This window comes from Chrysemys picta, chromosome 4 (assembly GCF_011386835.1).
Source record: "Chrysemys picta bellii isolate R12L10 chromosome 4, ASM1138683v2, whole genome shotgun sequence".
Classification (NCBI taxonomy): Eukaryota; Metazoa; Chordata; order Testudines; family Emydidae; genus Chrysemys; species Chrysemys picta.
The window spans coordinates 917,768-932,924 of NC_088794.1; the positions used below are offsets into that span (position 1 = coordinate 917,768).

The window sequence follows — 15,157 nt, forward strand, 5'->3', positions numbered from 1 at the left end:
GGTTCCAAGTAGTAACAGACAGAACAAAGTAAGTCACCAAGCAAAATAAAATAAAATGCGCAAATCTATGTCTAATCAAACTGAATACAGATAATCTCACCCTCAGAGATGTTTCAGTAAGTTTTTTCCTCAGACTGGACACCTTCCATGCCTGGGCACAATTCTTTCCCCTGGTACAGCTCTTGTTGCAGCTCAGGTGGTAGCTAGGGGATTCTTCATGATGGCTCCTCTCTCCTCCTTTTGTTTAGTTCCACCCCTTTATATATCTTTTGCATAAGGCGAGAACTCTTTGTCCCTCTGGGTTTCCACCTCCCCTCCCACTCGAAAAGCACCAGGTTAAAGATGGATTCCAGTTCATGTGACAGGATCACATGTCACTGCAAGACCCCCAAGCCTTCATTCCGCCCATCCTGACTCACGGGAAGGCTGCCTGCAAACAGAGCCCCAGTCAATTGTCCTGGTTGATGGGAGCCATTAAGATTCCAAACCACCATTAATGGCCCACACTTCGCAATAGGCCCTCAGAGTTATATTTCATATTCCTAGCTTCAGATACAAGAGTGATACATTTCTACAACTAGGATGATCACACTCAGTAGATTATAAGCTTTGTAATGATACCTACAAGAGACCTTTTGCATGAAGCATATTCCAGTTACATTATATTCACTCATTAGCATATTTGTACAAAACCATATAGACTGCACAACGTCACAGCTGGAGCGCCGGATGCCACAGGACAAGGGGGGCGTGGGAGGCACGGACAGCGCTGCGGGGACGGAGAGCCAGGGTGCTGCAGGCAGCGGTGGGATCCTCCTATCTGCTCCATGAGGAGATCACCTCCCGAGCCTGCTGGAACCTCTGATGCAGGGGGTCCCAGATCCGCTCCATCATCTGCTCCACCATCTGTGCGCCGGCCATGGGGGGAGAGCAGAGTTAGTGCCCAGAGGGAGAGATGTGGGTCACAGCTCGGGGCCCCGTCTCCACAGGGGCCAGGCCCCTCGGCTGTCTAGGGCTGGTTACAGGTGCTGATGCCAGCACAGGGCGTCTCCCTGGACAAGGTGCAGGGAACAACGCCCTGGGGGTCGCTTCTTCCCGGGTGTGAGGGTGACACACACACACCCCTGTCACTGGGGCAGGCCCTGTTTTTCCTGTGCCTTCCCGGGAATGTCTCTCAGGACACCCGAATCGTCCCGGCTCTTCGCCCCGCTCTGGAGCGTCTGGCCCCACAAGCGCCCGGCCGGGACGAGGCTGCACGGAGCGAAATGGGCTCTGGACCGTCCCTGGGAACGAGGGGTGAGGGGAGGACATGTCAGACCCAGCGCAGACAGGGCCAGAGGGATCCGTGTTAGCCGGGGGAGCGATGCTGGGGCCAGTGCTGGGCACTCGCTGGGCAAACTCAGCCCTCACCTTCCTCGGCCGGCTGCTGGTGTCGCAGTAGAGCCAGCCCCCCATGGCCATGGCCAGCAGCAGTGACGCTCGCAGCACCCACAGCAGGACCCTGAGCCCCATCTCCAGCCCGCCAGCTGTTGGGGACACACAGATCAGAGAGACCTCCCGGTCGCTGCCCTCCCTGCTCCGCCCGGGATCCCACCAAGCCCAGCGACTGCCAATCTCCCAGGGACCCCAGCGCCCACCGACTCCCGGTTCTCCTGCCCCCGACCCCAGCTCCTGGGGTATCGCACGGACACACTCGGACCCCCCAGGGACCTGCCTGCCCCGGTGGGAGCCACCCCCGGGCTACGTACGGCCCTGGAACCAGGGAGGCTGGAGTTCGGGGACCAGCGCTGCGGCCAACCGAGGGCTGAGGTACGGGGGAGAGGGCAGGGGCTGAGTCGCTCTAGACTGGGGACGTACCGGCCCAGCCCAGGATCGTTCCGTGGGGACGGAGCGGGCAGGACGAGGGGTAATGGGACCGGGGATTCCCAGCTGCAGCCCAGGACCCATCCCCCAGCAGCGCCTGGGATGTGAGCCCTGAAAACCGACCCCCTGAGAATGACTGAGGGGAACAAGGCTGCGCTGCTGGCTGGATGGGGCGGGCCGTGGTGGGGCTGATACCGCGGTGAGGGGCACCCAGGCCAGGGCGACATGGCGGCCTCACCCCTGAAGGAGATCCAGAAGTCGGCCTGGCGGGACTGGTTCAGCAGGGGGTGCCGTGCCCGGCAGGAGAACAGCACCCCCAGATCCCGCTCCGTGGGGGTGAATCTGTAGACGGTCACCAGGCTGAAGGTCCCGTCCCGGTGCCCCCGGCGCGCGGCAAAGACGAAGGAGGCGTTTAGCTCCTGCCCGTCCCGGAGCCAGGACACTGCGATGTGCTGGGGGTAAAAACCCCGCACGCAGCACACCAGGGCGCTGTCCTCATCCCTCTGCACCACGGGGCTGGGCACCTCGACCCGCGGCAGCGCTGGGGGAGACAGAGATGGGGAGTCCAGCAACCTGGGCGGGGAGGCTTCCAGGGCAGACTCCTGCCTGCCCCGCCCGCTAGCCATCTCCCCAGCCGCACCCTGCCCGCACCCTGCCGACCCCCTGCCCCGGCAGCTGCAGGCGCTGGCCCTGGCCGAGGCTCTGGGGCTGGGGCCGTGCCTGGGCCCCCTGCTCTGCCAGAGACCCAGCCCCAGCACCCAGGGCAGTGGGAATACGACCTGGGGAGGCCCCTGTGCTCGCACTCCTACCTGCAACTTGCACCTGGACCGTCCCCTCCCCGTGCTGCCCGGCATAGTGGACGGAGCAGCGGTAGTGGCCCTGGTCGGCCAGCGTGACGCCGGGCAGGAGCAGCGAGGCCTGGGTGTGGCCCTGCTGCTGGGAGAACAGGATGGCGCCCACCCGGGTGGTAATGGGGATGCCGTCCAACTCAGCCACTCGCTTCTCCTGGAAGTACCAGCGGACCAGCAGCATCTCGTCCCTCGCCCCACCGCGCAGGTCCGCGGGGAAGCTGCATTTCAGGAGCATGTCAGAGCCCAGGAGTGCCGTCACCGGGGAGGGGTCAGTGGAGACAGGGAACGCGCCGGCTGTGGGGGAAGCACAATACAGATCGGGGGTCCTGGGGGGGAAAGGCCCCATGTCCCATTCCCCCCACAGCCCACCAGCCCCCTGCCCTGGGGCGGGATTGGAGCTGGTGCCCCCCAGAGGGGAAAGGCCCCTGCCCCATCCGCCACCCCCTGAGCCCGCCAGTCCCCTGCCCTAGGGCGGGATTAGAGCCAGCACCCCCCAGAGGGGAAAGGCCCCCGTCCGAGTCCCTGCCCCCCTCCCACCCCCCAGCCAGCCACCCACAGCTGTTTTTTCAAATGACCCCCTGTGGTTTTGGGCTCCGGACCCCTCACACCCGGGCACTGGCTGGGGCAGATGGGGGTCAGAGAGGCAGCCCCCCCCGATTCCCCCCATACTCACCAGCGCTCCCCAGCCCGAGGAGCAGGGCGATCCCCACGGCCATGGCGGCGAGGCTGGACTGAGCCTCCCCTGCTCGCTGGGGTCGTGGGGCGGGGGCTGGGTCATTCCCCCGCCTGCTTAAAATACACCCGGCAGAGGTGTGTGTGTCTAAGAATAACACACGCACACATCCGCGGTGTGCGAACCACAGAGCCCTGCTCGCAGCCAGGAGGTGTCAGGCTGAACGGGGCCCCAAGGCTGCTTTGGGTTACAGCCCCCCAACGAGTGGGGGGTGTGACGAACTGGGACTGTTCTTGCTGGGGTGTGTGAATGCTGACAGGGGAGTGTGACTAGGATGGTCTGCATCGGGGGATGGGAGCCGGCCCAAGGGAACATACCTGAGCTTGTAACATGAGAACCCAGGAGGGGGTTGGAGGTCAGATGACTCCGGGGCCCGGGGAAACTGAACAAAGGCTGTGGGAGGGGTCGCTGGAGGAGAGTGCTGGAAGCAGGCTGGAAGGAGGCTGGAGAGATGGCTGGGAGGCAGAGATGGCTCTGACCCCCCAAAGGGGGGGGCTGGGATGCCCTGGGACCCCAAGCTGGACCTAACTGAGGGGGGCCCTGTTGTCTGTGCCTGCAAGACCTGTCTTGGACTGTGTTCCTGTCATCCAAATAAACCTTCTGCTTTACTGGCTGGCTGAGAGTCATGGTGAATCGCAGGAAGCCGGGGGTGCAGGGCCCTGAGTTCCCCAATACTCCGTGACAACTGGTGGCAGCGGTGGGATCTACTGCACCCCGTGGACGGCGCTTCCTGCAGTAAGTGACTGGGGAGCAGTAAAACGAAGGGGGATTGACGGGGACCAGGCCTGCTGAAGAGTGGGAGAGAGACGGTTATTACCCCTGGGAGTGTGTGACCAGCGAGAAGGACTTTTGCAGTAACAGGGTCCCCCGTGGGATCGCAGCGAGTGGTCCCAGGGGCGGAGGAGTCTGCAGCTCGACCCTGGCAGAGAGGTGGTGACCTCGAGAAGGGCTGGCACACTAGGGGGCCCCCTGCGAACTGTGGGGAGCTGTGAGCACACAGGCCGGTGAGTGGCCAGCAGGAAGATGTATGCCAAGCGGCTTAAGAGCGACCTGGTGGAGCTGTGCAAGCAGAGGCGGCTGCGCATTGGGAGGCTCACCAAAGAACAGCTCATCGCCCAGCTGGAGGCGGAAGATCGCGCGAATGAACTGATCCCTGTGTCTCAGGGAAGCAGCCTGGCAAATGCAGCACAGGCACCAGTGTCTGTCCCAGCTGGGAGTGGTCAGCCGGCTGCTGAGGGCTTCCCGAGACCCCTCCTTCCTATGCCTAGGGGAAGGGTGGGGAGGAGCCCAGCAAATACCGAAGGCGCCGTGACCCCCCCGGCCAGCAGGGGATCCTCCCGGCGAAGCTCGCCGGCCAGCAGAGGAGCCTCCCGGCGACGTTCGGCATCCGGGGAGCGGAATTGGCTGGAATGGGAGAAAGAGCTAAAACTGAGGGAGCTGGAGGATCGTGAACAACAGAGACAGCATGAAGAGAGACAGCGTCAGCATGAACGGGAGGAGAAAGAGAGACAGCATCAGCGTGAACGGGAGGAGAATGAGAGACAGCATCAGCGTGAACGGGAGGAGAATGAGAGACAGCGTCAGCATGAAGAGAGACAGAGACAGGAGAATGAGAGACAGCGTCAGCATGAACTGGAACTGGCGAGACTGAGGGGCAGCGAACCCCCGGCTGCGGTGAGTGAGGGGGGACCCAGGACTGCACGGAGCTTTGATAAGTGCATCATGGCCCCATACAAGGAGGGGGAGGACATGGATGACTTCCTGGAGGCCTTTGAGACGGCCTGCGAGCTGCACCGGGTTGATCCCGCGGACAGACTCCGGGTCCTTACCCCCTTACTGGACCCCAAATCCGTGGCATTGTACCGCCAACTGGGAGAGGCAGAGAAAGGGGACTACGAACTATTCAAAAAGGCCCTGCTACGTGAGTTTGGGCTGACTCCTGAGATGTACCGGGGAAGGTTCCGGAGTCAAGATAAAACCCCTGAGATCTCATATCTGCAACTAGCCGTCCGCATGGAAAGATACGCCAGCAAGTGGGCTGGTGGGGCCCAGACGAAGGAGGACCTGATTAAACTGCTGGTACTGGAGCAACTGTATGAGCGGTGCCCATCCGACCTGAGGCTGTGGTTGGTGGACAGAAAGCCAGAGAACCCGCGACACGCCGGGCAGCTGGCTGATGAGTTTGTAAAGAGCCGGTCAGGGGGTGGCAGGGAGGAGCCCCAAAGGAACAGGCCCGCCGTGATGCAGAGAGAGAGTCACCCTGGGACCTCCCAAAGAGGGAATATGGGGAATCCCCTCCCACGGGGAATGCCCAGCGTCAGGGACAACCGACCGGCTCGAGGGGACCCACAGGACATGAGCTGCTATTACTGCGGCCGAAGAGGCCACGTTCGGGCCCAGTGCCCCAAGCTCAAGGACAGACTGAGCAGACCGAACCCGCATAGGGTTAACTTGGTAGAGGCCCAGACGGACGAGGGGCAGGCTTCTCACGCAAGAGGGGCTGGCAGCTTATCAACTGCTCAAGAGAGAGAAGGGCCCCAGGCCAGCTCCTCTAGGGGGCTGGATGCCCCAGACTCAGGGTTTTTGGTTTATACGGTGGGCGCGGGGCTGTCCCTCCGGAGAGAGTACCTTGTTCCCCTGGAGGTGGATGGGAGGAAGGTCAATGGATACTGGGATACGGGCGCAGAGGTGACGCTGGCCCGGCCCGAGGTGGTGGCCCCAGATCAGGTGGTGCCCAACTCCTACCTGACCCTGACGGGGGTGGGCGGAACACCAGTCAAAGTGCCCGTGGCAAGGGTACACCTGAAGTGGGGGGCCAAGGAGGGCCCCAAGGATGTGGGGGTACACCCGTATCTGCCCACTGAGGTATTGATGGGGGGGGACCTGGAGAACTGGCCAAGCAACCCCCAAAAGGCACTGGTTGTGACCCGCAGTCAGAGCCGGCGAGGGGCCCTGCGCCCTGGCCTTGGGGGGGGTGCCTTGCCCGAGGCGCAGGACCCTAACCTGGTGGGGAGGGAACGCCCAGGGACGCGGCTCAGGGAGGCTGCAGCTTCGGACCCAGCGGGCGAGAAAGAGCAGGTGGCCATCCCTGTCCCAGCTGCTGAGTTCCAGGCCGAGTTACAGAGAGACCCCTCCTTGCGGAAGATAAGGGACCTGGCCGACCTCAATGCGGTACAGACCATGGAACGAGGTGGCCGGAAAAGGTTCCTGTGGGAGAAGGGGTTCCTGTACCGAGAATGGGCTCCCCCAGGGAAAATGGAGTCAGGGGGGATCAGGAGGCAGCTGGTGGTACCCCAGAAGTATCGCCGCCAGCTGCTGTGCCGGGCCCATGACATTCCCCTCTCAGGGCACCAGGGAACCTGGCGTACCCAGCAGAGGCTGCTACGGAGCTTTTACTGGCCTGGGGTCTTTGTTACTGTCCGACAGTACTGCAGATCCTGTGACCCCTGTCAGAGGGGGAGGAAGGCCTGGGACAAGGGGAAAACAGCTTTAGGACCCTTGCCCAGCATAAAGGATCCTTTCCAGAGGGTGGCCAAGGTTAAAAGGGCGGCTCTAAACCAAGAGAGCCCAAAGCACAGACCTCCAGACTGGAGCGCTGGGAGAAGACCACAGCCCAGTTGGAACCCCAGAGGTATGGGGGTGGGAAAAGGGCACAGGCCGCATAAACCTTCCCACATGCGAACTGCGAGTGCCATCAAGCACCCCCGACCTAAGGGGGGGCGTGGAACGGAAGGGGCCTGGTGTAATTCTCACCAAGGAACTGGAGGGATGCGGGGGCATCCATGGGAACGGGGGTAGGTTCGAACTTCCCCGGGTCACTGGCTAAAGTGACCCTGCTCAGTTCGGTCTCGAAGGGGGGAGAGATGTGACGAACTGGGACTGTTCTTGCTAGGGTGTGTGAATGCTGACAGGGGAGTGTGACTAGGATGGTCTGCATCGGGGGATGGGAGCCGGCCCAAGGGAACATACCTGAGCTTGTAACATGAGAACCCAGGAGGGGGTTGGAGGTCAGATGACTCCGGGGCCCGGGGAAACTGAACAAAGGCTGTGGGAGGGGTCGCTGGAGGAGAGTGCTGGAAGCAGGCTGGAAGGAGGCTGGAGAGATGGCTGGGAGGCAGAGATGGCTCTGACCCCCCAAAGGGGGGGGCTGGGATGCCCTGGGACCCCAAGCTGGACCTAACTGAGGGGGGCCCTGTTGTCTGTGCCTGCAAGACCTGTCTTGGACTGTGTTCCTGTCATCCAAATAAACCTTCTGCTTTACTGGCTGGCTGAGAGTCATGGTGAATCGCAGGAAGCCGGGGGTGCAGGGCCCTGAGTTCCCCAATACTCCGTGACAGGGGGATCAGCCCTGGCCCCACACTCTCCCCTCCCCTTTGCAGCCCCACAGAGGGTCGGGCAGTGGACGGTGAGTCAGAACTCCTGGGTCCAGTTCCCACCTCTGCCACCGACGGTCTGTGTGACCTGGGCCAAATCCCTTCCTCCCTCTGCTGTGCACGTCCGGCTCTGGGCAGCCTAAAATAGCAGGCCAGGGCTGCCTCAGACAGGCCTGTAACGCCCCTCCCCAGCCACAGCAGCTGCTCCTGCCCGGCTGGGTGCAGAGCGCGGCACATGTCAGCCGCCCGGCTCGGTTCCAAGGCTCGCCCAGGCCCCGGGCACCGGGACAGCCGCCAAGGTATCGGCGGGGAGCAGATCGTCCAGGTGCCTGCAGAGGTCCCAGTTGTCGGCGGTGGGAAGCAGCAGGCTGCCTCGGTTTCCCTCTCATCCCTCGCGTGGCACAGCGCCGCACGACTCCTCCAGGGACCCCGCTCGCGATGAGCTCCTGGCACGGGCAATGGCCGGGGGTCCGGACGCCCCAGCCACACGCGCTCGGGGCTGGGCAGTGGCACCAGGTCAGCCCCTTCGCTCAGGGCCCACCTGGGACGCAGGGCCCCCGGAATATCGCCAGGTACAGGAAGGCCCCCGGCTGAGTCCCCGACCTGCCCCCCCAGCGCCGGCGGCTGTCGAGGCAGCGGGGGTGGCCCCAGATCTCCTCCAGCAGCCGCTTGGCGTCGAGGGAACCATCCAGCCTGGTGAAGTACGTGTGCAGCTTCTCGCCGGCCTGCGCCTCGCCCGCCCCCACCTCCCACAGGCAGGGCCGCATGGAGATCACCCCGTCCGGCACCGTGCCCGCCAGGACCCCCTCCGCTGGCCCCAGCCCCGCCAGGATCTCCCGGGCCCGTCCCGGGAAGCGCGCCGGGGGGATCTGGCTCATGGCCCGGCACTGCGCCAGGTAGCCCGGGTACCGCCCCATCAGCTGGCGGAAGTCGTCCTTGAGGAACTGCACCAGCTCGTCCGCCGGCGCCCCCCGGTGGTGGAAGTGGGCAGCGATGCCGCGCAGCGCCACCTCCATGTCCTCGGCGGGCTCCCCCGGCCGGCTGCCCCGCTGGGCGTAGGTCACCAGGAAGACGATGCTGACCGGGCCGTTCCTGAAGTGCGAGACGTTGAGGCAGCGAGGGTGGGTGCCACAGAACTGGACGAGCAGGTGCCTCACGGTGCAGAGCCCGGACCCCGGCCCCGGCCGGCAATAGTAGGTCCAGGTTTTCTCGTAGCCAGCTGCCCTGCGCTGCCAGGCCTGGCACCACGGCCTGGCCTCCCAGAGATAGTGCGTCAGCGCCCGGGTGCAGCCGATGTAGAACCAGCAGCCGGGGTCCCCGGAGACCTCCTGAAGCCGGGCCTCCAGCTCGCTGGGGGACACCGCCTGCATCCGCCGGCACTGAGCGAACCGGGCGTGGAAACCGTGAACTGCGGCCAGGAACTCCTGGGCCAGCTTCCCCCGCAGGGCCGCGGCAGGGATCCCCGCGGGGCCGGCAGCCTCCAGCGCCCCCCTGATGGCCAGCAGATCCGCGTTCAGGGTCCGCAGCTCCTCCGCCATCGCTGTGCACGGCTGCCGCTCTCTCCCTGGGACGGTGCCCTGAGGGGGGACGCAGAGAGCAGGGTCAGCGCCCACAGCCTGATCCAACCCCCTGGATCCAGCCAGACACGGAGCGGGCTGAGGCTAATGGAGACGGCTTCTGGGGGAGGTTCCCAGCGATCACCCCCTGCGTTTGCTCTGGCCTGCCCCACATCGGGGCAGGCCACAGGGGATAGACAAGCCTCCCTAATGCACTGCGGGACAGGGGGAGTGCTGCTATCCCTGCTGCACAGATGGGGAAACTGAGGCAGGGAAATTAGCCCAACGTGATGCATCAAATCACTGGAAGACTGAGGATAGAACCCAGGAGTCCTGGCTCCCAGGCCCGCCCCCGCTCTAACCACCGGCACCACATTCCCTTCCAGAGCCGGGCAGGGAACCCAGGAGTCCTGGCTCCCAGCTCCCTCTGCTCAGCCTCTAACCCACCAGCCCCCACTCCCCGCCCAGACCCAGGGAGAGAACCCAGGAGTCCTGGCTCCCAGCCCCCCATGCTCTAACCCACCAGCCCCCACTCCCCTCCCAGACCCAGGGAGAGAACCCAGGAGTCCTGGCTCCCAGCCCCCCCTGCTCTAACCCCCAGCCCCGGGCAGGGAACCCAGGCGTCCGGGCTCCTTTCTCTGCTTTAGCCCCAGACTCTAGTTTCTGCGCAGCCAGAAGCGCCTCAGCCCCTGAGCGCAGGGACCCCCCCGCCCCCCAGTACTGAGCCCCCCCCCGGACCCGCTGCTCGCCCCGTCACTGACCGGGGGGGGGCGCTGTGAGCCGGGGGAGCTGCAGGGCCGAGCTGCCCCCCCCCGCACACACACACACACACACAGGGCGCAGCGAAAGCGAAAGCTGGAGAATTGCGCAATGTTTGCGCCTCGCCTCGCCGCTGGCAGCTCCAGCCCCGCCCGGCCCCCGGGGGGGGGCACCTCGGAGCCATTGGCAGTGACCCCCCCCCCGGCCCTGCGTAGCCCCCACGCTCCGCAGCAGCCACGGCCGCCCCCCCCCCCAAGCTGCCCCCTCCCCTCCGGCGTGTGACCGGCAGCTGCGCCTCCGGGCAGGGCTGTGTCCGCTCCCGGCGGGGGGGGCACCTCTGGGGGGGGCGGGGCACACGGGGACCCTTCGACCGTCGCTGGAAGGTGGGGTCGGGCCGTCTGGCTGGATGTGACCCCCGGGAAAACCCCACACCCGCTGCAGCGCTGCCCTCGGCTGGCTCCACGTCCACCCAGGGGGGGTCCTGAGCCGTGGGGACGGGGCCAGCACGGCAACCCCTGGGGCACCAACCTCCTGGGGGACCCCACGGAGACCCCCCCCCCCCCGCTCTCCCAGGCCTGCTCTGTCCACGCCCTTGTCTGTCGGCCCCCCTCCCAGCCGGGTATGGGGCAGCAGCTCCCCGTGGTCGGTGCGGGGTTCGTCCCTCCCTGAGAGCTCCTGCAGGCGTCACTGCCAGGGCAGGGTGCAAAGGGGGGGTGCAAAGAGGTGCATTCGGGGAGCTCCCCCCAGTTCCCAGGGACCAGACAGGGTGTCCCCTGAGGCCCGGTGCAGTCAGCCTGGCCCGGGACCCCCACAGTCCAGGGGACATGTGGGTAACCAGAGACACCCCCATGTCCGTGGGGTGTGCGGCATTTCCTCCCCCTGCGCTGTGGGGCTAAGCACACGCTGGCTGCCCGGGCACCACCGCCCCGTACGCGTTGGCTACAGCTCTCAGCAACTGCTCGGCCATGCCCGGCCTGCACCCGGCGTACCCGCCTCTGCTCACCCCGACCCACTGCCCGGCACCTCCTTCCCTAGCGGGGGGGGGGGGCGGTGCCGCCGGGGGGCTCTGCGCCAGGCAGACCCAGCGTGGGCTTGAGGGCAGCCCAAAACCTGCCCACCCTGGCAGGGGGCCACCCTGGGACGGGGCCCAGCGGGGAATCGGGGTGTGGGGGGGTGTCACGGGCCCTGCACCCCTCTTCCTGCGATTCACCGTGACTCTCAGCCAGCCAGTAAAGGGGAAGGTTTGTTGGGTAACAGGAACACAGTCTACAGCAGAGCTCGTAGATACATCCAGGACCCCTCAGTCAAGTCCTTTTGGGGAGCGCAGGGAGCTTAGACCCCAGCTTGGGGTTCCCTGCATTGCACCTCCCAGCCCCAACTGAAACTCCCAAATCCCTCCAGCAGCTCTCCCCCCATTCCCCTCTGCTCCTCCTCTCCTTTGTTCTGTCTCCCGGGCAGAAGGTGTGTTGCGGATTGTGGGGGAGTTAGGGCCCTGCACCCCTCTTCCCGAGATTCACTGCGACTCTCAGCCAACCAGTAAAGCAGAAGGTTTATTTAAGGACAGGAACACAGTCTCAAGCAGAGCGTGTAGGTACGACCAGACCCCCTCAATTAGGTCCCTCTGGGAGGTTCAGGGAGCTTAGACCCCAGCTTGGGGTTCCCTGCGTTGTACCACCCAGCCCCAACCGAAACTAAACTCCAAACTCCTCCCGCTGCTCCTCTCCTTTGTTCAGTCTCCCGGGCAGAAGGTGTTAATTCTCCCCACCCCCGTTCCTGGCTCAGGTTACAGCTCAGGTAGCTTCCTTCAAGGGAAGTCCCACATCCCCACTGCAACCCCCCTGCAACATTCCCAGGTCAAATCTGCCCTGCTCCCTGCTCCGTCACATCTCTCCCCCCTTCGAGACTGAACTGAGCGGGGTCACTCTGACCAGTGACCTGGGGAAGTTCAGGGCTCCCTCTCCGGGACAATGCGTCCGCTATCAGGTTGTCACGTCCCTTCACATCCAGGTCCTGAGCAGTTTTCCCTGTGGCTCGGAAGGGGGAGCATTTTATAGGCGGGTGCGATCCTGTCTGCACCCGGTGGACAGTCAGATTAGTGCGTCCAGGCTGGTTGGAAAACAGCTGTTGGTACAGATGCAGCACCCCTCCGATCTCAGCTCGCTGGGCAGGGGTTAGCCGATCAGAGAGGGGAATTGCTTCCAGGGGGAAGCCAACTCTTGTCCCAGGGAATAGATCTACTAAAGGGTCATCTCCCTGCCCCTCCCACTGTCCACACACGGCCAATACCATATTCCCCCTGTCATAATATGGCTTCATCATATTCACATGGTACACCCGGTGGTGGTGTGCCCGGTTCGACAGCTCCACCACATAGTTTACCTCGTTTAGTTGCTTGACAACCTTGAAGGGCCCTTCCCAGGCGGCCTGGAGTTTGTTTTTCCTCACGGGGATGAGGACCATCACCTGATCCCCAGTGGCGAAGGCGCGGGCCCGTGCTGTGCGGTCATACCAGACCTTCTGCTTCCTCTGGGCCCTGGCCAGATTCTCCCTGGCCAGGCCCATGAGCTCGGCAAGTCGTTCCCGGAAGGTCAGGACATACTCCACCACCGACTCTCCGTCAGGAGTGGCCTTCCCCTCCCATTCGTCTCTCATCAGGTCCAGGGGCCCCCTTACCCGCCTTCCATATAGCAGTTCGAAAGGCGAAAACCCGGTAGACTCCTGGGGTACCTCCCTGTACGCAAACAGCAGGTGAGGTAAGTACTTGTCCCAGTCCTGCGGGTGCTGATTCATAAATGTTTTCAGCATCATTTTTAGCGTCCCATTGAACCTCTCCACCAGCCCGTTGGATTGGGGGTGATATGCTGAGGCCCAGTTGTGCCGGACCCCACATCTCTCCCACAAGCACCGGAGTAGGGCCGACATGAAGTTGGACCCTTGGTCCGTCAAGACTTCCTTGGGGAACCCCACTCGGCTGAAAATGGTCAGCAGCGCATCCGCCACAGTGTCTGCTTCAATGGACGATAAGGGCACTGCCTCGGGGTAGCGGGTGGCGAAATCTACCACCACCAGGATGTATTTCTTCCCAGACCGGGTCGTCTTGCTGAGAGGTCCCACTATGTCCATGGCCACCTTCTGGAAAGGCTCCTCTATGATGGGCAAAGGTCTCAATGCTGCCTTCCCCTTGTCCCGGGCCTTCCCCACCCTCTGGCAGGGGTCACAGGATCGGCAGTACTGCCGGACGTTGGTGAAGACCCCGGGCCAGTAAAAGTTCTGTAGCAGCCTCTGCCTGGTGCGCCGGATCCCCTGGTGCCCTGCGAGAGGGATGTCATGGGCCAGGTACAGTAGCTTGTGGCGAAACTTCTGGGGAACCACCAGCTGCCTCCTGATCCCCCACGACTCCACTTCCCCCGGGGGAGCCCACTCTCGGTACAGGAACCCCTTCTCCCACAGGAACCTCTCCTTGCATCCTCTCCTCATGGTCTGTCCCACACTGAGGTCAGCCAGGCCCCTTAGCTTCCGCAGGGAGGGGTCCTTCTGCAACTCGGCCTGGAACTCGGCGGCTGAGGAAGGGATGGGGACCTGCTCCCTCTCGTCGGCTGGGTCGGAAGCCCCAGCCACCCCGCGGCCTGTCCTTGGGTGTTCCCTCCCCACCCGGGAAGGGTTCGGTGCCTCCGGTGGGACATCCTTCCCAAAGTCAGGGCGTAGTGCCCCTCGCCGGCTCTGGCTACGGGTCACGACTAAGGCGGTCTGGGGGCTGCTTGGCCAGTCCTCTAGGTCCCCCCCCATCAACACCTCAGTGGGCAAATGGTGGTGCACTCCCACGTCCTTGGGGCCCTCCTTGGCCCCCCATTTCAGGTGTACCCTCGCTACGGGAACCTTAAATGGGGTCCCGCCCACCCCGGTCAGGGTCAGGAAGGTGTTGGGCACCACCCGATCTGGGGCCACCACCTCGGGCCGGGCCAGTGTCACCTCTGCGCCCGTGTCCCAGTATCCATAAACTTTCTTCCCATCCACCTCCAGGGGAACAAGGCACTCGCTCCGCAGGGACAGCCCCGCGCCAACCCTGTAAACGGAGAACTTTGAATCCGGAGCATCTGGCCCTCCAGAGAAGCTGGCCGGGGGCCCTTCTCTCTCTTGAGCAGTTGATAAGCTGCCAGCCCCTCTTGCGTGGGAAGCCTGCCCCTCGTCCATCTGGGCCTCTACCAAGTTAACCCGGTGCGGGTTCGGTCTGCTCAGTCTGTCCTTGAGCTTGGGGCACTGGGCCCGAACGTGGCCTCTTCGGCCGCAGTAATAGCAGCTCAGGTCCCGTGGATCCCCTCGAGCCGGTCGGTTGTCCCTGATGCTGGGCCTTCCCCGTGGGAGGGGATTCCCCATATTCCCCCTTTGGGAGGTCCCAGGGTGACTCTCTCTCTGCATCGCGGCGGGCCTGTTCCTTTGGGGCTCCTCCCTGCCACCCCCTGACCGGCTCTTTACAAACTCATCAGCCAGCTGCCCGGCGTGTCGCGGGTTCTCTGGCTTTCTGTCCACCAACCACAGCCTCAGGTCGGATGGGCACCGCCCATACAGTTGCTCCAGTACCAGCAGTTTAATCAGGTCCTCCTTCGTCTGGGCCCCACCAGCCCACTTGCTGGCGTATCTTTCCATGCGGACGGCTAGTTGCAAATAGGAGATCTCAGGGGTTTTATCTTGACTCCGGAACCTTTCCCGGTACATCTCAGGAGTCAGCCCAAACTCTCGTAGCAGGGCCTTTTTGAATAGTTCGTAGTCCCCTTTCTCTGCCTCTCCCAGTTGGCGGTACAATGCCACGGATTTGGGGTCCAGTAAGGGGGTAAGGACCCGGAGTCTGTCCGCGGGATCCACCCGGTGCAGCTCGCAGGCCGTCTCAAAGGCCTCCAGGAAGTCATCCATGTCCTCCCCCTCCTTGTATGGGGCCATGATGCACTTATCAAAGCTCCGTGCAGTCCTGGGTCCCCCCTCACTCACCGCAGCCGGGGGTTCGCTGCCCTTCAATCTCGCCAGTTC

General features: G+C 63.8%; 3 protein-coding genes across 5 annotated transcripts in view; 1 reads left to right on the forward strand and 2 right to left on the reverse strand.

The window, feature by feature from the left end:
- The window catches only part of LOC135983278 (uncharacterized), a 31,689-nt gene that overhangs the window by 3,274 nt on the left and 13,258 nt on the right, over positions 1–15,157 (forward strand). The window lies entirely within an intron of this gene.
- Positions 287–8,024, reverse strand: LOC101937075 (natural cytotoxicity triggering receptor 3 ligand 1-like). Of its 3 annotated transcripts, none has more exons than XM_065594103.1 (5): positions 7,884–8,024; positions 2,673–3,008; positions 2,102–2,404; positions 1,411–1,526; positions 287–906 (listed from the first exon to the last, which is right to left on the reverse strand). In XM_065594103.1, the coding sequence occupies exons 2-5, from the start codon at positions 2,947–2,949 to the stop codon at positions 817–819; spliced, it is 786 nt and encodes a 261-aa protein (XP_065450175.1). In that variant the 5' UTR covers positions 2,950–3,008; positions 7,884–8,024; the 3' UTR covers positions 287–816. The 3 variants fall into 3 exon arrangements, with proteins under 3 accessions (XP_065450175.1, XP_065450174.1, XP_065450173.1); XM_065594102.1 differs by lacking the exon at positions 7,884–8,024 and adding an exon at positions 3,388–3,659; XM_065594101.1 differs by lacking the exon at positions 7,884–8,024 and having other exon boundaries at positions 2,673–3,657.
- LOC135983279 (uncharacterized) lies at positions 8,351–11,155 on the reverse strand. Its single transcript, XM_065594100.1, has 2 exons — positions 10,138–11,155; positions 8,351–9,397 (listed from the first exon to the last, which is right to left on the reverse strand). The coding sequence occupies exon 2, from the start codon at positions 9,356–9,358 to the stop codon at positions 8,351–8,353; it is 1,008 nt and encodes a 335-aa protein (XP_065450172.1). The 5' UTR covers positions 9,359–9,397; positions 10,138–11,155.